This window comes from Anser brachyrhynchus (assembly GCF_964034855.1).
Source record: "Anser brachyrhynchus genome assembly, chromosome: 3".
NCBI classification, from domain to species: Eukaryota; Metazoa; Chordata; class Aves; order Anseriformes; family Anatidae; genus Anser; species Anser brachyrhynchus.
Window position 1 is genome coordinate 55,553,089 of NC_137696.1, and position 23,151 is coordinate 55,576,239.

A 23,151-nucleotide genomic window follows, 5' to 3' on the forward strand; every position below is an offset into this window, starting at 1 on the left:
GCCTGCACCTATAAAGAAAAGTAATCTTAGACAAATTTGTTTTCTACTCTTTGATGGTACTGTATTGCCCATTGCAGTATCAAAGTTGGACAAACTTTTAGCATTCAGTAAGACATTATGAAAACAAGCAAACCATATTTCTAAACGATCCTTTGAACCCTGGTGGAGGGCCAAGGAAATCACAACATATGAAACAATGTTATGATCACTATTTAAGTGCAGAACTGCTAATACTATGAAAAATTTGAGGAAATCTCAATTTATATAGTTACGTATTTATTTCATTTGGTATTTTCTAAATCTTCTGGTAAGAATAATGATTCCTTTGAATTCTGAACATCTGTATTTTGACACTTTTAAGAAATACCAAGTCAGGTAAAAGATTTGTAAACTGACAACCTTGAGTTTGCAAATATCTAACAAATGCTTACAAAACATCTAGTTTTTGTAGGTCACTACCATTAAATACTACTCTTCATTTCATTTTTTTTTTTCCTGATAATTTATCTGTGGACTTTTAACTAATTTACTTTCTCCTAGATTCCTGTGGTGGTCAAAAATGAAAACTCATGTGATCTTTTTTTAGGAAATGAACATTTATTTTGTAGTGAGGTAGGTAGAAATGCGCAAATGTCTGTTTCTTTATTTATTTCTTCTTCTCATCTCTTTTTAATCTTTGCTGTCCACAGAACCACCAATTTATTTTAGTTCAAGTTTGTTGTGTAAAAAGTTATCCTTATTCTTGTTCATATAAACCACTGTAAGAAAGCCTGGTAATACTTTTAGAACTGTAGCATACATCTATAACCTGTATATTAGAAAAGGACACACTCTGAAGCATTATTAGTTAAAACTTGTATTTCACGTGTTAAAAATTTGTTATAATTTGAAATCACATGTACCCATTTTTCTTTGGTAAATAATGAACAGCATAATTTCTATTGTGTTTTTACCTATTTTCAGCAAGTTTTTTTTATTGTAGATAGATATGATTTTAAGAAAAATTGTGCTGGTGATTTTTTTTTCCTTTTCTTTTGAATGAACCATAGCTTTTATGTCACTCCTTCCTTTAAAACAGGAGCTATTTTATTCTTTCATCATTGTAATATAACTTGATTTTATTTTCTTAGAAGATGTAAGTAAACATTTTTTTTTTTACATAGTTCTGTTTGTTTTCAGATGATGAGATGGATTATAAGTGAAATTTGTGCAGTCTGGAGGATGTATAATGGAAAGGACTTAACTAATGGAACATCCATGGTATTTTGGAAACCGTGGGAACATATTTATGCCTTATGTAAAGCTACTAAGGGACACATGCCTCTATACAATAGCTATGGCAAATACATAGTGAAACTTTATTGGATGGTGAGTATTTACCTTCAGCAATCTAAAATTTTGTGCAGCTAGCGTGCCAAATTTTAATGGTTAGGAGAAGTATTTATAATTATTGAAAAGACATACAAACAAAATTGTGTTGACAAATTGTTGATGCATGTTAATGAAAATTCATTCTACAGTGTATGTGATTTTTGTACAGCATAGAACCTAATAAAACACAGTTGTCATTTGATAAGACAAAATTATTTTTGCTGATTAAGTAGAATAGCTGCAATTAGATTAATCTCTGAAAAAAAAAAGAATAAAATGATATGACTACTGTTTCAGTGTTTCTTAGATATTATATGAATACTTGTTTTAAAGCTATCTGTAATGTAAATCAAAGTGCAGTAGAATTGGATTATTGGGAAAACATACAAAGTACTCTTACATATGTGTTCCATTGCCAGCCCACAAAATCCTTTTTTTTTTTTTTTTATTCTTTTTTTTTTTCTCCCCTTCCACCATAGGGGTGCTGGAGAAAGATCACTGTGGATGATACTATGCCTTTCAATGAAGAAGATAATTTGTTACTACCAGCTACAACCTGTCAAATTGAACTTTGGCCAATGTTGCTGTCCAAAGCTATCATTAAGCTGGCAAATACTAGGTATGTTTAGTTATCTCACTTTGAGTTTATTTTGTGAAGTCATGTGGAATTTGAAAAAAGAAATGTTTTAGTATATGTGGAAAATGTATTTTGCTAAAAGTTTTATAATGAGAAATATACACTTTTAGGAATGCTGACACAGTAAATCAGTAAAACAAGGGCCTCTGTGGATAAGGAAGGCAGAATTTTTCCTTTTTAAATGTGTCTGTGTATTCATGCACCTAAAACTTTTTTTTGGAAAAAAAAAAAAAAGTTACCTCCCTATCTGCTTTATTTCTTTGCCATTATTCCCAAAGGCTTCTTCACTTGTGGTTTTCTGCCAAATGGCAATATCCAAGACATTTTAACAAAGTAGTGCTTCAAATGGTATGGACGGTTAATACATTGCATATTTATAAGAAATACAGTAGAAACAAAATATGTTTTTGATACATCCAGCTACTAGTTAACTTTAGAATTAAAATAAGTTGCTAGAAAATGCCTTTACAAATTGGAAGAGAACAGAATATAATGGAGTCTGATCCAAGAGGACTGAAGATGGTAATCTTTAGTGTCCTTGATGGTTGTCCTATTGGGACTGTCACATAAATTCAAAGTGAAAGAGATAAAGGACTGCAGAGACAGAATATTTGCCCCCCTCCGGGACAAGCAAAAGGGGATCCTGTTTTCAAAGACAGGAAAGAAAATCTCATTTCCCCAGTTGAAGAGGAGCCGCAATGCATTCTGATGGGCTTTCTGCTCCAGCTCACCTTTAAAAGAGAATAGACTCACAGTGGAAACAGAATGTAGAAGAGGAAAGAGGCACTCAAGGTCATTGTTATAAGACAGGAAAATATGCTTTGGAAAAATAAAGGTGTTTAGAAGTACTTCAGTGTAATTTAAAATTCTTAAAATTATACTCTTTTTAATTCAACATGATCCTTACAAATATTAATACTTTTGACTAGAATAAAGAGGGAAAGCAGTGGAGTGATGTTTTTCATCATGAAGTACTGTATAAATTACAGTCTTTATTTTTGTGCATTTTTATGAAGAGTATGTTTAGAGGGCTAGGTCTTGTGTATTATACCTTATGTTTAAGATTTATCAGACCCCTAAGTGTTATAGGAGTTCAATTACTTACTGTGTGTACCAGGTTATTTTCTGTTCTTTGCTAGGTATTTCTTTTGGTTAGGTATATTTTTAATACATTAATGTTACATAATCTTTCAAATGACAAAATGTACAAGTTCAAATGTGAGACACATAAGAGCTTTTATTTTAAATGGTAACAAAAGTAAACATTATAGATATGACTATATGATATAGTTATATATATATATATATATATATATATATAAAGCTTGCAGAATGTTTTGCAGCATTTATTAGAAAAGCAACATATTATTTAGAGATGCTTGACCTAAAAGAAATAAAGCTTTTAAAATGCAGTATGGAAAATAGAGTATTATAAGCTACTTCTGACACTTTTGCCTTTAGTGCTGCTGTTGTGGGCAGTGTGGTGATCCACTTGCAAAAAAGTGACCTGGAAATTGGCCCATGGTACAACCAATTGGCAATTAGGGCCACAGGTTCCTATGAGATGAGCAACGACCACCAGGTGTTTAAATGATTAAACTTCAGAAAAGAATTCAAATAATGAGCTGGATAGTCAAGCCTTCCTGTTCTGGTTATATCAACAGTCACTTTTGTCAAAAGAGTGATCTGAAGTGTTTCCACGTTGACCAGGGAGTTGCATATAGCTGCCTGTAAGCTCTGTTTGCAGGAGAGTGTTTGAAATCCAACATTTCTCCAGAGCACAAGAATGACCAGGTGCTTGCACTTTTAGCCTTGGTCCTCTCAGGATCTTCTTACAGAATTGTTTCCAGAGAGTAGGAAACTATATCCATTTGAGAGAGTTGACTGTGGTACACTGGAAATACAGCCAACTGTTAATAATAATCTGGGAGTCGGAGCAGCTCTTCAGGGAAGGGAAGTTCTAGATTCAAATCCCTCATGGGTCTGGTGGGATTTCAAACCCACATCTCCAACCCTGCAAAAAGAGATTCTACTGCATACAAGTATACCTAGTATGCTTGCTAACCATACTGAAACTGCTTTTGTACAAGTGGGAATGCTAATATGATGGGCATGATGCAAAGGCACAGCAGCAAACTTGAATTTTTAGGCTAGTAGTCAGCTATGGATTGGAAAACTAAAATTGCCATTAAAAACTTGTTTTTCAGCAGTCTTATTTTCTGTTTGGGCCTTGTACTGCTTCTGCAGAAAGCAATATAGACTACAGAATTCGGAGAGCTGGTTATATTATATTTCTGTGTAATGGTTGTTTTTGTCTTACAGTATACATGAAAATGGAAAAAGAGAGCTGGAGGAATTTACAGTTCTACATGCACTGACTGGATGGATACCAGAAGTTATTCCTCTCCAGTAAGTTCATCTATTAAACATTTTGCATAATGTTAAATATTTACTTCTGTAAAGCATTATGTAAAATAAAGCTGAGCCATACAAGTCCTTCAGCATCAGTTTTGCGGAATGTAAGGTTTTAATTCTAGAACTTGCCTTCAAGAAAAGCAATTTTTTTTGTGTTTTTATTTGTAGGTCATGCAGTTGATTGTAAAGCTATTTATCATGTTAGGCTGCTGATGATTGTTCTTCAAATTAATTTATTTTGAATTAATATTGAACCCTGTGGTGAAATCAGGGTTAGAGAAGTCTGTTTTGTTCTAGAATACAGATATAAAATGTCTGGCAGTAATACTAATAACTGTATGTATATTAGTATGATTAGTATTATTATATTAGAATGTACTATAGAAAATACATTACATGAATTTGGAAGTAATCAACTTCAGCTGGTGAGGTGTTTTCACATTTTAAATTGGAACAGTTGTTATGCTTTTATTCCTCCAAATAAAATTCCAACCTATAATATTTTTTCTTGTTTCCTATGTGTTAAGTCCATTCCATTGTTTAAAAATTATATATATATATTTTTTTTTCTACTTGACATTATTTTTGTTGAATGAATGACTGAGGTACACATTCTAAATATATATATTTTTTTTTTTAATGGCACTTTTTTGCTTTTTGATGAACACGCTAATGAATAAATAGATACAAACTTGATTTATATATAATTTATTCAGGTTTAATTGTTTATTTATAACAGCATTTCAATATTAAATAAGTTCATTCATGCTTTATTTTAGCTCTTATTTCCACAATCATAATTTTATGTCCCAAGTTATGCTTGCAACTTAAGTTTTTGATATATTTGGGTCTTACAGTAGTGTGTCTGTAGCCCATGGACTTAGAAATCTCAGCAACCCTAATTTTGTTTATTTATGTAGTTCATTTTTAGAATAGCAGCAACAAAAAACAGTATCAACAAATCTGGCAGTTATTGCAAAATTTAACTTGCTTGCACTAAGAAATGTGAGTGCCACAGAATCTTTGGAATAGAGATATAAAGATGACTTTAGCTTGCTGTACAATTAATAATTTTATTGTAAAAAGAATGTTTCATGCAATTGGCTTGCATTAAACTTATTCATGTCTATGAATGATTCATTCAGTTTTAGATTATTTCAGGAATCCCTGACTTTCTGTGAAGAAACAGCACAGCAGCAACTGTCAAGTCCTATGAAAACTCTGTTGTAGCTGGTGGAATCAGGGGCAGAGGCATAGAACTCCTGGCGTTGAAACAGCTAGGGAAATCCTGTTTGAAACTACCTTCAAGAAGAGATTTTTAGTGTACAGAGCTAGAATCAATTAATTATACAGGGTAGTTGCAAAGTGGTCGACAAATTTTCCTGCCACAGCTTTTATCTACAAAGTCAAGCAAGTGTTTTATTTACTAAAATAACCCAGTCACTTTTCCAGAGAGTTGGACAGTCAGTTGTATTATAGCGTTGTCTAAATGAAGATCACACGTTCTTATCTTATTACAAATATCATTATCATTGATATGTACATGTGTTTGTTTTTTAAGGCCTGGATACTTGAACAAAGTCTGGGACTTTTTGAAAGAGATTTTGCCAGAATTCAAGTTGACAAATGAGGAAACTTCAGAACTTGATAATCCTCGGACAGATACAAAATGTAAAGAGATGAAAGTGTCAGAGTTAAAAAATGAAGTTTCATCTTTGAATAAACAGCCAGATAAACCTGGGAAAGCAGAGAAATTTGGCAAAGGTCTGTAGTTGTAGGTAGTGTTATCTTTGTAGGTCAAGCATAAGTAAAGTTAGCATAACCTCTGCCTTCGAATTCATCTATCTTTATTATACCTCATGCAAGTCTGCAGGTTTCTTGCTTCACTGTGTATTTTGCAATGCTATAAAATCAAAGAAATTTTATTTTAACTGTGGACCTCATTAGAAGCAGTATTAGACTCTTCTTTCATGAAAACCAGGCTTCATTTTCTGGCAGCGAGTTCTTCAGCTCTGTTAGTCATTCCTCTGAAGAGTGGTTCCCTGCAGAGGGATAACAATGAGAGAGTTTAGATTGCCCAAAGGCAAATGGGTCGGCACTGTTCTGACCATCCAGAAAGTATACAACTCATAACGGATGTTACCAAGAGTGATTACCTCTAGAGTGTACTGACAAGTACGTAGTATGTCTGTCTGCAATTTTATTTGCAGTAACTTTTCTGTTTATGCTACTAGGTATTAATTTTCTTCAAGAACTGCTAATCTTATTTACATTTAAATGAAGAAAGCTAAGCTTAGAAACATATTCGTTCCAGTATATTATTCTGCAATGTTTATATTTGAGTCTTAGTTTTCTTAGCTGCTGTTTTAAACTTGGAGGCATGGATGCAATTTCACAACACTTTTAATGTAATTGGAAGGTACAAATCATAGAACCACAAAATCATAGAATATCCCAAGTTGGAAGGGACCCACAAAGATCATCGAGTCCAACTCCTGGCTCCACACAGGACCACCCTAAAATCAAACCCTATGTCTGAGAGCATTGTCCAAACACTTCTTGACTCCAGCTGGCTTGGTGCTGTGACAAATTTCCTGGGCAGCCTGTCCCAGTGCCTGACCGACCTTTGGGTGCAGAACCTTTTTCTAACACCCAGCCTGACCCTCCCCTGTCCCAGCTCTACGTCGTTCCCTTGGGTCCTGTCGCTGTCCCCAGAGAGCAGAGATCAGAGCCTGCCCCTCCAGCCCCTTGTGAAGAATCATACACTGAAATTTCTTTTTCTTCACTGACTTTGAAAACAAAATAAAAATGCATTCCTCAACTTTGAAGCTCAAATAATAATCCTAATGTCAAAAGTGTTATAAAAATGTTTGAAGAGACTTAGCTGAGCGACTAGTCAGGGACTCACAGGCACTCTTTCTATCATCTTATGACTTGCTCACCAGTGTAGAAGATACTTCAGAATTAGGAATGGACATGCACAAGGGTACAGCCACTGGAAACAGCACTGTTACTCATCCAACAGGGTTCTGTAATTTATTCCCAGAAAATGGTGTAAATTTAATTCTGCCTAAGCTTTAGGATTTGTTAGTAACTGAAACAACTAAGAATCAGGGAAGCATGGTATTACAGTGAAGTTCTATAATCTTCCAACTCTGAGGCTCCAAGTTGTGTTCTGAAGCTCCACTAAATTTTTTTTTTTTTTTTGGTTATAAATGTATTTTTCTGTAATGTAAGTTTTAAGGCTGGAGAGAAGGTTCTGGCTCTGGAAGATGTTTTTTCTTCCATGTGATTTTGTAAGTGATGCTGACAGTATCCTCTTTTATATTGCTCTATGCTTCCAATAAAATTTTGTTTTCTATCACAAAAAAAACTTGCTAATATTCCTTCCTAAAACTTGTATTTTCTTTCCTGGTTATGTTTTTTTTTTTTTTCCTTTTAATTATTCAATTTATTTATTTATTTATTTATTTATTGCCTAGAACAATTTAATATCTGAGGAAAAAAAAAGTGATAGAAGGGGTTTCTTTTTTAATAAAAAAATAAAAATAAAAGCTTTTATTGAAATGGTTCTTGCTCCCATATGTCGTAGCAGCAAATGTTGCTGCTGGGAACTTAGGACAAGTCTGTTAGATTGTTTTGGAAACTACTGATACATGGGATCAGGGATGTGAAGAAAATATTTGACACAGTGCCAGGACTTCAGGAATTCCAAACAATATAGTGGGGAAGTGAGAGTTGTGCACTAACTGGAAGGTGTAATTGAAGCCTTCCTTGCAGTTTCAATAAGTCTACATTTAAATCTTAAGAAAGTCTTTTTTTTTCTTTTTTTTTCTTTCTAACTGAATGACATATCTCTTTATCATACATCAATTCCTCTTCAGTTTTGAATAGTTTTTTTTTTTTTAATTTAACTAAAATGTTATTAAAGCATTTACACAGTATTAGACTTTAAGACTGAAAAATTTTATCAGAAAAAAAAAAATCTCATCTTTGTTTTACTTAACAGATAAAGCAGAACAGAAAGAAACTGGGAAGAAGAAAAACAAAGATGGAGAAAAGGAAAAAAACAAGTCAGCAATTCAGTCTTCACAAATGCTGGCAGAAGTCCAAGGTTCTCCTCAAGCCTTAGCTGAGAGTAAGTGCTATTAAAGCTTAAAAACCAAATGGAAGATATATGTAAATAAAAGGCTTTTTTTTTTTTTCTTCATTCTCTAACTTACTTGGGGAAAGAGTAAATATGCTTATTAAATAAAAAAAAAAAAAGTGATTCTTTACAGGCTGTATTAAATACTGAAGTCCTTCCAACATATTAAAATCCTATAAATTATATTAAGAATAATATTGCAGTAATTTGTATTTGATGTTGAAATATAAAGCAAATCTACATTGAACATTTGGAAGTTGCTGGCCAGTCATGTAGGACCAAGATTTGTTCTAGATGTAAATAGTATATTTTTATTAAAAATAATAATAATAATATTCTTCTGTAGTAACTTATTTGCAATATCTACTTTATTCAGTATATTGAAATTGGAAGAAGGAGGAATGTTCCTTGTTGAAGAGCAGGGTGGCCAGAAATAGTCATTTGAATTTCCTGCATGACTTATTTGTTTAATAAATTTGTTTCCTTTTTCCTGGAAATATATTTTGATTGATGGATTTTTTTTTTATATCAATACATCTGTGATAGCTTAAAAATTGAGAAAGTTCTTGCTTTGTGCATTCAAATTTAAATATTTTTAACAAAATATAGTTTAGACAAACCACAGGTAAATTTTAATTTGTCAATAAGAAGTGTCATGTTTATCTACATAAAATATAAAATTCTTCATAAATCATAGAATCATAGAATATCCTGAGTTGGAAGGGACCCATAAGGTTCATCAAGTCCAACTCCTGGCACCGCACAGGTCTGCCCAAAGGTTTAGACCATGTGACTAAGTGCACAGTCGAATCTCTTCTTAAATTCAGACAGGCTTGGTGCAGTGACTACTTCACTGGGGAGCCTGTTCCAGTGTGCAACCACCCTTTCGGTGAAGAACCTCTTCCTGATGTCTAGCCTAAACTTCCTGTGCCTCAGCTTGACACCATTCCCATGGGTCCTGTCACTGGTGATAATGGAGAATAGGTCACCTGCCTCTCCACTCCCCCTCACGAGGAAGTTGTAGACTGTGATGAGGTCCCCCCTCAGCCTCCTCTTCTCCAGGCTGAACAGGCCAAGTGACCTGAGCCGCTCCTCATATATCTTCCCCTCTAGGCCCTTCACCATCTTCGTCGCCCTCCTCTGGACACTCTCCAACAGTTTAATGTCCTTTTTGTACTGTGGTGCCCAGAACTGCACACAGTACTCCAGGTGAGGCCGCGCCAGCGCAGAGTAGAGCAGGACAATCACTTCCCTCGACTGACTAGCAATGCTGTGCTTGATGCATACCAGGATACGGTTGGCCCTCCTGGCTGCCAGGGCACACTGCTGGCTCATATTCAACTTGCTGTCAACCATAACCCCCAGATCTCTCTCTGCGGGCCTGCTCTCCAGCATCTCGTTGCCCAGTCTGTACGTATAGCCAGGGTTGCCCCATCCCAGGTGTAGGACCTGGCACTTGCTTTTGTTAAACTTCTTGTGGTTGGTGATCGCCCAGCTCTCCAATCTGTCCAGATCTCTCTGCAAGGCTTTTCCACCCTCATCCGAGTCCACAACTCCTCCAAGTTTGGTGTCGTTGGCAAATTTGCTCAAAACACCTTCTAGTCCTACATCCAAATCATTTATAAAAACATTGAAGAGGACTGGCCCTAAAATGGAGCCTTGAGGGACCCCACTAGTGACCATCCGCCAGCCAGATGTGGCCCTATTTACCACAACCCTTTGAGCCCTGCCCGTGAGAATTGCTCACCCATCGCATGATGTTTTTGTTTAGCTGTATGCTGGACATTTTGTCCAGTAGGATCCTGTGGGAAACCGCGTCAAAAGCTTTGCTGAAGTCCAAAAAGATCACATCAGCTGGTTTCCCATGATCGACTAGATGGATGATTTTATCATAAAAAGAAATCAAATTTGTTAGGCAGGACCTACCCCTCATGAACCCATGTTGGCTGGGACCAATGACTGCATTGTCCCCCAGGTGCGCTTCAATAACTTCAAGGATCATCCTCTCCATAATTTTACCAGGCACTGACGTGAGACTGACAGGCCTGTAACTGCTAGGGTCTTCTTTCTTACCCGTCTTGAAAATTGGCAGAACATTTGCCAGCTTCCAGTCCAATGGGACCTCTCCAGATTCCCAAGATCGCTGAAAAATAATTGAGAGAGGTCCCGCGATTACGGCAGCCAGCTCTTTAAGCACCCTGGGATGAATCCCGTCTGGACCCATGGACTTGTATGGATCCAGGTGGAGCAGCAATTCCCACACATGTTCAGGGTCAGTTGGGAGTTTGTCATTTCCACTGTCATGGTCCTCCAGCTCAGGGTACCCTGGGTCCCGAAGCCCATCATCAGTGTTGAAGACAGAGGCAAAGAAGGCATTAAACGTCTCTGTTTTGCCTGTGTCATTGTCTGTGAAGAGACCCTCTCCATCTAGTAGCGGACCTATGTTTTCTTTGTTTCTCCGTTTTCTGTACATTAAATGTACATTATGTACATTAAATGTACATTAAGCTGATTTTTGTCATTGTTTATATCTGTAAATATATAGCATATCCATACAGCTAGCAGAAGGAAACATATTTATTAACTGGAATATTATCTAGTTGAAAATCAGCAGGTGAGTGTCAGTGGAACAACTTTCTTTAAGGTTATAACTACAAAGTAAAAATGTATAAAAAGAATGAAAATCAGTTTCTTATTATGTGAATCAGTTTCTTGCTTCCTGATTTAAATCCCAGTTAAAATTGTTCATTTAAATCATTTTCACTTGTATCAATCCAATGTTATTTTTCATCAATGAGTATGTACCTTATTCATTTGAATTCCTACATTATATACTAGTAAAGGAGTTAAAGGGAAATTCTGAAATTAATTACCAACAATTAATAAGTTTGCAAACAAAACTTGGACTAAAGCCTTTTTTTAAATTGTAGTTGTTGTGGAATAGTAGATTAGGCATTTCACTCATCCATGTTGTGGGAAAATAAAACAAAGGAGAAGCAGAAGTAACGAATTCTGGAAATTGTACCAAATCTGTGAAAGGGCATCAAAAATTATCATATTTTGTATTTACATATGAGGAAACCACATGACATTTTGGTCTTTCTTCTGCCATTTAAAGCACAATGTATTCTGTTTTCTTAAAGACCCTTAGTGACGTGCAAAGAAGTTATTTAGACAGATTACTAGCTTGGGGCTAAAATGTGGCAGATCAAAGAACTCTTTTATCCTAGATCTCTTTCATAAACAGAAGATGAAATGCATGCATTCTAAAGCCATGAAATATTCTTAACCTTTATTAACCTATGTTAAAGTTAGCAAAATGTTATTTTCCTGAATGAAGTTGTTTAATCAACATCAATGGGATTAAGAGATGGGTAACATAACTTTATTAAAACTTTTGAATCCTGTCAACTTTCACGTATCTTTTAAAAGCAGTATTATTATTTTTTTTCAGACATTACCAAAGCAAAAAAAAAAAAAAAGTATCAGAAAAGAGTTCTGGAAAAGAATCAAAAGTATATACTTCACTACTGAACTTACTAAGAATTTGAATAGAATTATATGTGCAGATTGTAAAGTCAGAAGGCTTAAAATAGGGATAAAACTTGAGATTAAGACTGAAAAAAAAAAAAGGCAAAATGTAATTTGAAATAGTACAGGACTGAATTATAGTCCCTATGAGGTTGTAGCCACAAGAGAAAAAAACTTGTAGGCCATATGAAACAGATAGCCTGCAAAGAGTGGCACAGGACAGTAGAACTATTTTTGTGCATGAAGTAACATCTGTAACTAAGTCTAGGCTTAAAGTCAAGACTCTAGAGGCAACAGCTACAAAATGTTTCTGAATTGTTCTTGTAAATCAGTGTCTTTACTCAATGCAGCAGGCCTTTTAATTATTATTTTATTTTATTTCATTTTTTTTAAGGTCAGTGTCTTGAACAGTACTTAATTTCCAGCACCATAAACGTGCTCATTTCCCATGTACAAGTTTTCACTGTACATAATGAGTATGAGGACTTTAAAGGAATTGTTTTTTGTTTGTTTTTTCCTGTGAAATATTGGAATTATTTCTCAAAAAGCATTGGCACACCAGTTGCTTCTAAGCGTTTAGAAACTTCTCTTACAGGCTTATGATTTAGCAGGGGTTATAATATGGTGGTGGGTTGACACCATCTGGCAGCAAAGTGCCCACCCATTTGCTCACTCACTGTCCACTAGCAGGATAGGAGGAGAGGATCAGAAGAGCAAAAGCAAGAAAAAAACTCATGGGTCGAGGTAAAGATACTTTTCAATAACTTTTAATACATGGAAAAAATAATTAAGGAGAGAAAAAAGCAAGTGATGGAAAAGCAATCACTCACCACACACAGCCTGATACCAAGCCAGGCTCTGAGCAACAGCTACTTTAGGAAAACACCATCCCCTGTTATTGCAGTGTGTGACATTGTACGGGATGGAATATCTCCTTCATCTATTTGGGTCAGCTCTCTGACTTATGTCACCTTCCAGATTCTTTCCCACATCCAGCTTTTTCTCTGGGGCAGCAGAGTGAGAAGGACTTGACGAAAGCACTGTTCTGTGGCAGCTAAAACACTGGTGTGTTATCAACATGTTTTTGTTGCAAATCTGAAGCACAGCACCATATGGGTGGTTCTGAAGAAAATCAGCTCCATCCCTGCTAGACATACTACAAATATACAAATACAATTCTGAAGCACCTGTGCACTCAAACCAATGCCTTCTGCATCTTTCCAAATACTATATGCATTGGAGGAAGCATAGTGCCTACTTTTTTTTCTCTATTTATCCTGTTCTGTGCAACCAGAAGAATAACCAATCCTCCACCTGATCAGTCAGGGCTCTTCCTGCGAGCAACCAGCTCTTTGGTCCTGTGGCCAGCCAGTCCCTGGGATGCTTTTGCAGGCAATTCATTTCTCCACTCATCAGCCTCTTCTTCTATGAACAATTTCTACTTTCATACCTGGGGAGTCCATTCATTCCATAAAGAGGTTTTGTGATGGTAAGGTGTGAGCTATGTAGGCCTCTTGCTCCTATAATGAGCCACCACTCCAATTTCTATTTCTGTTTCTAGACTAATGATTTTTCTAATGATTTTGGAACTGCTGGAAAAGGAATACTATTCTACTTTAAAAGGCACTGGCCAGGTATTTGGGAATTTGTTCTACAAACTAGCTCTTTGTGTCTGCTGTCTCATTGTGCCTTGATATTAGTTCTGTGATTAGAGATAATATTTTCTGTGTCACTTTCTATGTCACAGAAGTGCTGGGAGATTATAATAATGTTTAAAAAATGTTAGTTATACAAGTAAACCCACAATGTTAATCATCAGAGTAAATGAGATCCATACCGCACATTAAAATATCCATAAAGTTTTTTTGCGTTTCCCTTTTGCCGGTTCAAAAGAGTTTTTACTTATAAGTGGGGACCAGAGCCTAATATTTTGTTCTGTTTTTTCAAATGCATGCCATCATTCTGAAATATTTATGTAATATTTGAATTATGAAAAACACCTATATCACCTTTCTGAAGGCTAAAGAAGAACTCTCCAATAGGCAAAGTTAATTCATGCCCAACTCAGCAGCAGGGGTTAGTGTATGAGCTGCACACCTCAACAGAAAGATATTGAAAGCCAACCAAACTGTTTTGGAAAGTTAAAACTCAGCATCAGCTCCTGAATGATACAAAAAAATATTTAAGAGAAATCTAGGGATATAGCGAGAAAATTATTTGCAAGTCTTCAAAACCTATGTTTTTGTTTGTTTGTTTGTTTTTTATAAAAACAAGAATGATTATAAAGCATAACAATATTCATTCTTGGCATTTCTTTTTAACTGACTGGATGTGTATGTTACGTGGATTGATTCCATTGATACTCTCCCTTTTTCCAGGGACTGAAATATTTGTTCAGATGGTGTAGCAATCACCCTCTGTAAATGAATTTGCAATGCTGCAGATGTAAAATATAAGCACCTACAACGATTCAGAAATCTTTAACAACACAATGCAAAATCTTTAAATCTACACTGGTGGATATAAATAATAGGCTTTGCTGAACATAACTTTTTGTTGTACTATATGTTATGACATTTTTCATCTGATAGTGTAATTTTATCAAGGCTATCAGTTTGAAATAGATTCTCCAGATGATGAATACCTGGTATTCATGAAATACCTGTGTGTGAGAAATGCTTCTCATGTGCAATGAGATTGATATGGCTTGTGGCATATACTGTTCGGTAATGTGTGGTACATCATAGATACTACTGCTGTTTTTTTAACAGATCAGATATGTCAGTAAGGACAGAGACTCAACCTAGATTATATTCTTGCTTTTGAATAAATTGAAACCTACAGCTAACACAAGCTGTGGTTAATACAGTTATCGAAAGCATACAGAGAGAAATACTAAGAATCCAGTAGAAAGTAATCGTAACTTACCATAAGCTTATGTTTTATTGAGAAGGTGAATTCCTAAAAGAATATTCAAGATGCAGATATGTCTTACTACTTCAAGAAAAAGACATTGCGTACCTTCATACCTTGTAAATAAATGGATTTTTAAAAGCCTGATAAACTATGTTTTTGAGACACTTGCCTAACTTTTGTTTTCCTTTCTTCTTATTTCCATTTTCTGTTTTTTCATTTTATTTTCCTTTGTATTTCCATTTCACAGATAATGTCTATTTTTAATGCAACTTCCAGTTGAATACTCAGTAAACATAGGTAAAAATAGGAAGTAATTATCCTATGTTTGAGGTGGAACTGAAACGAACAAAGACAAAACATTCTGATGAAAGAAAAATGTCACAACCATGCTACTGAAATCCTGTCTGCACATGCTTACTTAGATGTTTAAAGAAAAATGCAGAGATGCTTCTTCCTGAGCTGACTTTTAGGTCAAACCACAGACCCATATTTCTAATATTGTATTTTTTAGACTTTTAATTTTCCTTTGGCATTTGTGTACTGTCTGTCAGCCAAACAGCTTTGGATTCTCTAACTTTCAGGATTTACCAATGGCTTCTTTCACAGATGAGATTGAACAGTTGCTTAGTGCAAGGGATTTCTAGGGGTAATGAAGTGTGGGGAGTCACCCCTGCACACTTTCTGAAGCAGCTATTGTTACCTCATTTTTTCCATCTCCTTGACAGAGTTAGGAGCAGCAACCCTGGTTTTTGACCACTGTTTCTCAAACTACCTATTTCAGTCTTTATACCCATTGGTAGAAGTAGTGAGTGCTCTGACTTTTCATCATTTTGCCAGCAAAACCATTTTTTGCTTTCACTTTTGAGAAGCCTTTAGCTAGTACTTGCCAATCGGTATGCTTTCACTTCAGCTGTCTAGATGTGTACTGGGACCTTCATGCTAGTATCTAGTATTTTTAAAACTTGAAGAAAAATAAAAGAACAAGTGCAAGAGCTACTTCTGCATTTCTAAGTTGTAGCTGTTGTTATTCATTTGTGTGAAAACAGTAAAATATGTAAAAGTTGTTGATAATCTAAATACACAAGGACTAAAACAATGTACTTTTTACATCCATGGCTCCTCTTCTGAATACTTTACAATAAGCTCTTGTTTTGAATGGAATAAGAGTCAGACAAAGAAAAGAATAATAGAAGCAAGCCAGAGAAAGTGAATAGTTTAGGGGAAGGAACCACAATGTTTGTTTATGGCTTACCCTGTTCCAAGACCTGTTAATGTTTTCTACCTAGGTTCTTCCGTACGAACCCAGCCAGATATGGCAGTATATGCTGGCTTTATTCCGTTACATTTGTTTGAAGCGGAGGTGTTTTCATTAGATCAAATGGTAAGATTCTGTACTCTCAGGAAAATAATGAATTATATTTTGTATTATCTGAATGTTTATTTTTGTAACAACTACATTGTAAATAATAATAATAATAGTGTAGTAAAACAATCACCAGGTAATGATTATCAGTTAAATTGGTATTTCAGTCCTAGATTATGGACATGCTTTTTCCTACCATAACCATGCTCAATTTTTAGTTTTACTTCACTTTCCTCTGGATTTCAAGTGCTGATGTCTCTGAGTAACAAGGCATGGATGAGAAAATGCATCATGATGAGACACTTCTGAATGGAAAGAATAATTATTTTAAGGATTACTTGAAAAACATGAATTTTAGTTGTTTTTTTTTTTTTCAGGCCACAAATAATTATCTCATATACATTTTTTGTTATGATGTTCTGTATGAAATAGTATGTTTATATTCATTTTTATCAGTGGTGTTGAAAGTGGTGGAAGCAGCTGGAGAAAGTTTAGCACTTCAAGAAGCTGGAGTAAAAGCAATGCTTAAATTTCCACTTAGCTACTCATAATCTGCGGAAAACTATTTTAAATACCAAAGTGGGCTTTCTTGAGATAATTATTAGCTAAATTTATTTTAGCTAATAATCTAATCTAATCACGTTCTAATCATATTTTACATAAGTAGAATATTAAAGTGTAATCTTCTTTCTCAGAAAACCAGCAAGCTTCACAGGATGAGGACAAGAAATTTCAAAAAAATAGTTTGCATGTGTTATGCTTTAATACTCTGAATGTCTCCTTCTCCTTCTCCTTCTCCTTCTCCTTCTCCTTCTCCTTCTCCTTCTCCTTCTCCTTCTCCTTCTCCTTCTCCTTCTCCTTCTCCTTCTCCTTCTCCTTCTCCTTCTCCTTCTCCTTCTCCTTCTCCTTCTCCTTCTCCTTCTCCTTCTCCTTCTCCTTCTCCTTCTCCTTCTCCTTCTCCTTCTCCTTCTCCTTCTCCTTCTCCTTCTCCTTCTCCTTCTCCTTCTCCTTCTCCTTCTCCTTCTCCTTCTCCTTCTCCTTCTCCTTCTCCTTCTCCTTCTCCTTCTCCTTCTCCTTCTCCTTCTCCTTCTCCTCCTCCTCCTCCTCCTCCTCCTCCTCCTTCTCCTTCTCCTTCTCCTTCTCCTTCTCCTTCTCCTTCTCCTTCTCCTTCTCCTTCTCCTTCTCCTTCTCCTTCTCCTTCTCCTTCTCCTTCTCCTTCTCCTTCTCCTTCTCCTTCTCCTTCTCCTTCTCCTTCTCCTCAGTGCAGCTCATTTTGTGTTATTTCGAAGATTACGTTGTTCTCTGTGATTTTAATTTATTTTAATTCAAGGTCTCAGACAATACTGTCTCTTTTCTAGTAGGAAGTAATATTAGTCATCCAAAAACAAATTGAACACAGTGACACAGGGGCTACATCCTTCCTGACACCTAAGGCCTTGAGTCTCAGACTTGGCCACAGTCTGTTAGGATGCAGAGATTACAGAAAAAGAGGCATGACAGACCACATACGATGAGGCAGGTGAATCTATATGTCTAAACCAGCAAAGACTGATAGGAAAATGGAAGCTGACAGAAATTAAATATTGAAGTGTAGTGGATTTCTTGTGGGCCCTAGTTTAAAAAAAAAAAAAAAAAAAAAAAGAAGCCCATTTTCAAGCTTTCTTTGGGGGTCTGGTAAGCACTACATCAATGGAAATAATTATAATTTGGAGAATGGAGTAATTGTTTGGGATAAGAGTTGATCCCCAAACTCAGTAGAAGGTTTGTCATTGATTGTACTTGTGCCAGAATTTTCCTCCAGATTTTTTTCTGTTTCCATTTTAGCTGTGTCTTTTAGTGTGTATGTCCTTGGATTTATGTAGTAAATGTAATTGTCTTAAGTTTGTTCAAACAAGATGGAAAAAAAATCAATAGTTTCTGTTATGCAGCTGTGCTTCCTGCTCAGCACCTGATGAATTCTCCTTTACAGCACCTAACTGGCCCTCTTCAAAATCCATCCAATCTCAGATGGTTTAGCTTGCATTTTTAAGTTATTAGAATGTGTGCGTAACCAGTCACCGCTCCTGTAAAATATCTTTATAAATTCAGAGATCATATGAGGCCAATATATTACTTATGTACCTTAAAGAATTTAATTTGATCCTCTCCCTTTAAATAACTCTGACAATCACAACCACAGTCTTCTCTGCACTGCTTGCAATTATGCCACCTTGGGACCATTTGATGATGAAGAGGTACAATCAGAATCTGAGCTGATGAAAGGGTTAAAGAAATATGTTATAGGCAATTTATCTAGCAGTGGAAAGAAGGTGTATTTTTAAAAACAAAGTAAGGATGTACAAATCTTGAAACAGAACATTCAGCAGAGAAAAAATAACAGACTTACATATGAGACCATTATTGTTTTAATGGGAAGAGCACCACTCAATGTCCGCGTCTAAAATTGCTCTTAAGTCCTTTGCTAAGGGCTTTGGTATATATGGGTCAACTGTAGTGCCTTCAATGTGTTGTCTAATTAGCCATAACATAGAAAGCTTAACTTTAATGATGTTGTTGAAAGTGTTAAGAAGATTAAGAAGATATCAGAAGTTATCTAAAACACCAGTTACTTTTAGAATTCCACTAATTTATAAATTTAGCATGAAGGACTATTATTTCAAAAAAGAAAAAAAAAAAGTACTTTTAAATATGTTTATTTGAAGCAAAATTTTGTCAGTGTTGTTTCCTTACTTGTACACGTTGCTTCACTTACGTTTTTTGTAACACCCAAAGAATATGGTTGTACAAATATGTTTAAAGAAGTGATCAATCTTTACTGAAAATTAAAATATAGGTAGACACTTCTAAGTATTCAATTATGCTTTTTATGGTGAATATTGATCCTATATAGAATGCTTTTGGATAATGTTGTCAGGTGAACTGTTCTCGCTTCTTTTGTTATCTAAACCATTAGATGCTTCTGTGTGCATACTGTTTTTTTTTTGTTTGTTTTTTGTTTTTTTAAAGAAAGGGGCAGTGAGAAAGGAGAGCTGTGCCCAGTCAGATTGTCTTTTCATGTTTCATAGGCTGGTTCTTCAGAGAATCTGAGGCAATATGGGCTTTTGCAAGTATATAGCCATCCTGTCCTGGTTACTAGAACAAGGTCCTGCCCTCTGGTAGCACCACCACAGCCACCACCAGTTCCTCGCTGGAAACGTTTCCGTCAGAAAAAGGAAACTGTTGTGACATCTGAACCTCAAGGTTTGTCTACTCAAACCTCTGAAATAAATTTGTAATTACATTTTAATCATTATAAATGTTCTCAAGCACATACTTATCATCTGTTAGTATAATTTCAGTAGAACTGCATTATGGATTACTTTTTCTCTCTCTCTTTTCTCTCTCTCTCTTTTTTTTTTCAATTTCTGTAATACTTTGCTTTAGCTCTATTACTCTATTATTTCTTAAACACCTTGAGAAATGTCTTAATGTGTTGCTAAAAAATACTTTACTGTATTGGAGAAAATTCAGAGGGAGTAACATTAGAGCAGTGCAGAAGCTCTGAGGCAGAGCCATGAAAGCTTCTAAACACCTTTTGAACATTTAAAGTATCTGACTAGCCCTTCTGCAATTATTCACAGTTTTAAGAGCAAACTTATTCTGGGCCTAGTCTAGACTGCATAATGAAATTAAGTATATAACATGAGATAGCTTGAATATGAAAGATTTACAGGCATGCTAGCAAAATATACTGGCATAGAAAACAGGAAATCATCAAAGGTAGAATTGTAGAATTGCCACAGTTCTGAGCTATTTTGTATTACTTTACATATAGGTTAAATACACTTTTAATACCTTGCAAGCTAAGAGTCAGAGAGTTATGCATTTAATTTGCTCATGATACATCACTTAAAGCCACCCCAGTTGTTCTCTTTTATTCAAGTGCATATCATGGTGTTTGGAGATTCTTTCCTGAAGTCTTTGTATAATTATTTAGAGATGAGTAATCCCCTGTGGAAATCATCTGTCAATTAAGTATTAAATATTTTTTATGAATATATATTTATTTTTTTCCAGAGCCTGTGATAAAGAAACCTGAACAATACATCGAGATTGCTAGCCCATTTTTGAACTACAAATTGAATCCTATCACAATACCAAAAGACGTGTAAGTATGCAGTATAGTTTCAGCAGTAACATCCATTTTTTTAGTCATTTTCACTATAAAAACACAATGGTTTATACTTATTTGGGTCACAGGAAAAAACTGTTTAGTTCATGTAGTCTAAAGCACATCAGGATCAAAGCACTCTATTGATGTCACATAATAATTTGGCAATCAGCGAACTGTACATTTAGGATCAATATCAGCATTACAATAGACAAGCCACTTACAAAATGTTAATAAACTCAAAAAAAAAAAAATCTGAAGCCTTTCCTGCAACTAGTCCCAAAACTTCTAATAACACACAGAGACATACACGTGCTCTTATATGCACCTTCCTGGCATCACAGATTACAAGCACACCCCCTCCTGTGGGAGTGCAGGGTTCCCTATGTGCACACACCTCAGGTTGGGGTTCACCTCTGTGCGCACAGCTCCTTTAGGAGTTGGGGTGCTCTAGGCTTTGTATGCTGCTCCTTACAATCTGCTAATCTACATGCTGGTGAGAAAGGCTACTCTGTTGGTCCCTGTTGGTCACACCCTGTACTGACAATCCCCTAGCTGGATGCACAAAGCTGAGTGCATTCGACATCCATGGGCAGCGAGCTGTCTGGCCTAGGCACAGGTTGTCATGCCAGTGGGGTAGCTACAGGCATTGACAAACCAGAGTTTGTCTGTTGCTGTTTCCAGTTCAAGGTCTCTCCCCTCTATTGCACATTTTCATCATCCTTTTGTCTTTTCAAGCTGTCTTCTCATGTTTCAAAAGTTTTCCTGAATATAATTCCCCATTTTTTATTTTATTTTATTTTATTTTATTTTATTTTATTTTATTTTATTTATTTTATTTTATTTTATTTTATTTTATTATTTTATTTTATTTTATTTATTTCATTTCATTTCATTATTTTTTAACTCTGGCTGATTCACATCTTTCTCTTTAACAAGAACAGTTTGGGGCAAGCCCCTCTCAGAGAGTTTTGTTTGGTCCCATTACATGATCTGTAATACACACATTTATTCTCCATCATTGCTCAATGACCTGTGTTAATTTCATCTGATTTATGTCACAGAAGAATATATTGTCATTTACCTTTTTCTACAATGTTGTCTTTTTTGTGTGAAAATTTCATATCTCTTTTCTCCTGCTTTCTTGGAGGTTACTTTTTAGACACAAATCATTGAAAATTATATTTCTGAATATTAATGAGCATTTAAAAAGCCTGATGAAACGGTGACAGTTTTCATCTGGCCTTGCAACAAATTATATAGAATAATTTCATAACATTAGCAACTCCCCATGCAAAATTTGGGTGTATTTTTTCTAATTCTATTTTTTTGTTGTAAAGTTCATAATCTGCATATGCCAAAGATAGCCAGTGTAACGCCTAACTGTGAACAGTTACTTAATGTTAATCTCTTGCTCATTTCTGGCTCCATTATTACATCATACATATGATTGTCTCTGAAAAATAATTGGCCTTGTTGACTCAGTCGTATCCAATTATCAGAGGAAACTGATGTGGCTGAATCTCTCTCTTCAGTTTTTACTTCTTCCATAATTCAGGAAGAATATATGGGGAACTTCCATCTTGCTAAAGTAGAGTATAAAATTTGGCATAAAATTATATGGAGAAAAAAAAATCTAATCCCCATTTTCTTTTGTTTCTTCATATGAGATGTATCAGCCAGGTAGTAGATCGGGTATCTTTAATGAAAGTATGATTATACATTGAAAAATACCCATCAAAATCTAATTTATTACTTAATTCAGAGATTTTATGTTAACCTCAAAATATTTTGTAATATTCTGTAATTAGGGGGCCAAAAAAAGTAAAATATTTAATAGGTCACTTTCACCACAAATAGGAATATTCTTTAGCATCTTTAAAGTTTTGCCTAAAACTACAGATATTTTTTAATTTCTTGCACATAACAAGGAAATTATTGAATGGCATGTCAGTACTTTTATTGACTTCACATAATTGGAACAATTACTGCTATTTTTTTACTATAGTTGTTACAAGCAGCCTGAAAGTGTAGCTGAATCTGTTCATGCTCAAAACACAACTTTTTATAAACATCCTGTATTAAAGACAGTATGGAAGTTGTATAATCCTTTGAAAACCAGGGTCTTTAAACAAGGAGTCTTAGAGAAGAAGTTTCAGAAATTGATGTGTGCACGACTTCTAGTCAATATTCAATGTTAACACTTTCTTGCTGACAGGAAAAGAACAATTTCCATTAAGGTTATAAGGTCCTTTTTTTTTTTTTTTTTCCTTTGACTCACTGCTTAATGTTATGATATGAGCATTCATTAGGCAACTGCTAAAATTATTAGCAGTTAATCCCTCTTTTATAATCTCTCTTTTATTCTGACTGAACTCCTGACAAAGGACACACTGAATGTATGACATACTAAGTGAGTACAAAAAGGTTTATGTTATTTTGATATTTTTCTTGAGCCTGAGCCCAATTTGTATATTGCTGGGAACCTATGTATATTTAAGGTGTATGCAACTTTTTTTAAATGCATCTCTAAGTAAGCAGAATAAACTGCATATTTGACAGGTACTGCGTTTTGATCACAGCGATTGGTTGGGCTGATAATAAGCCAGTAAAATATTTTT

The 23,151-nt window shown here is 35.1% G+C and overlaps 1 protein-coding gene across 2 annotated transcripts in view; it reads left to right on the forward strand.

The window, feature by feature from the left end:
• ADGB (androglobin) overlaps positions 1 to 23,151 on the forward strand; it is a 120,428-nt gene that overhangs the window by 24,835 nt on the left and 72,442 nt on the right. The window contains exons 4-12 of one of the 2 annotated variants that reach the window (XM_080585377.1): positions 541 to 612; positions 1,180 to 1,368; positions 1,851 to 1,990; positions 4,331 to 4,417; positions 5,985 to 6,187; positions 8,433 to 8,561; positions 16,304 to 16,398; positions 19,446 to 19,620; positions 20,437 to 20,527. In XM_080585377.1, the coding sequence (XP_080441503.1) occupies positions 541 to 612; positions 1,180 to 1,368; positions 1,851 to 1,990; positions 4,331 to 4,417; positions 5,985 to 6,187; positions 8,433 to 8,561; positions 16,304 to 16,398; positions 19,446 to 19,620; positions 20,437 to 20,527 (1,181 nt within the window). Of the gene's footprint in view, positions 1 to 540; positions 613 to 1,179; positions 1,369 to 1,850; positions 1,991 to 3,663; positions 3,803 to 4,330; positions 4,418 to 5,984; positions 6,188 to 8,432; positions 8,562 to 16,303; positions 16,399 to 19,445; positions 19,621 to 20,436; positions 20,528 to 23,151 lie in introns of those variants that run through there. The other variant, XM_080585378.1, reaches the window with a different exon arrangement.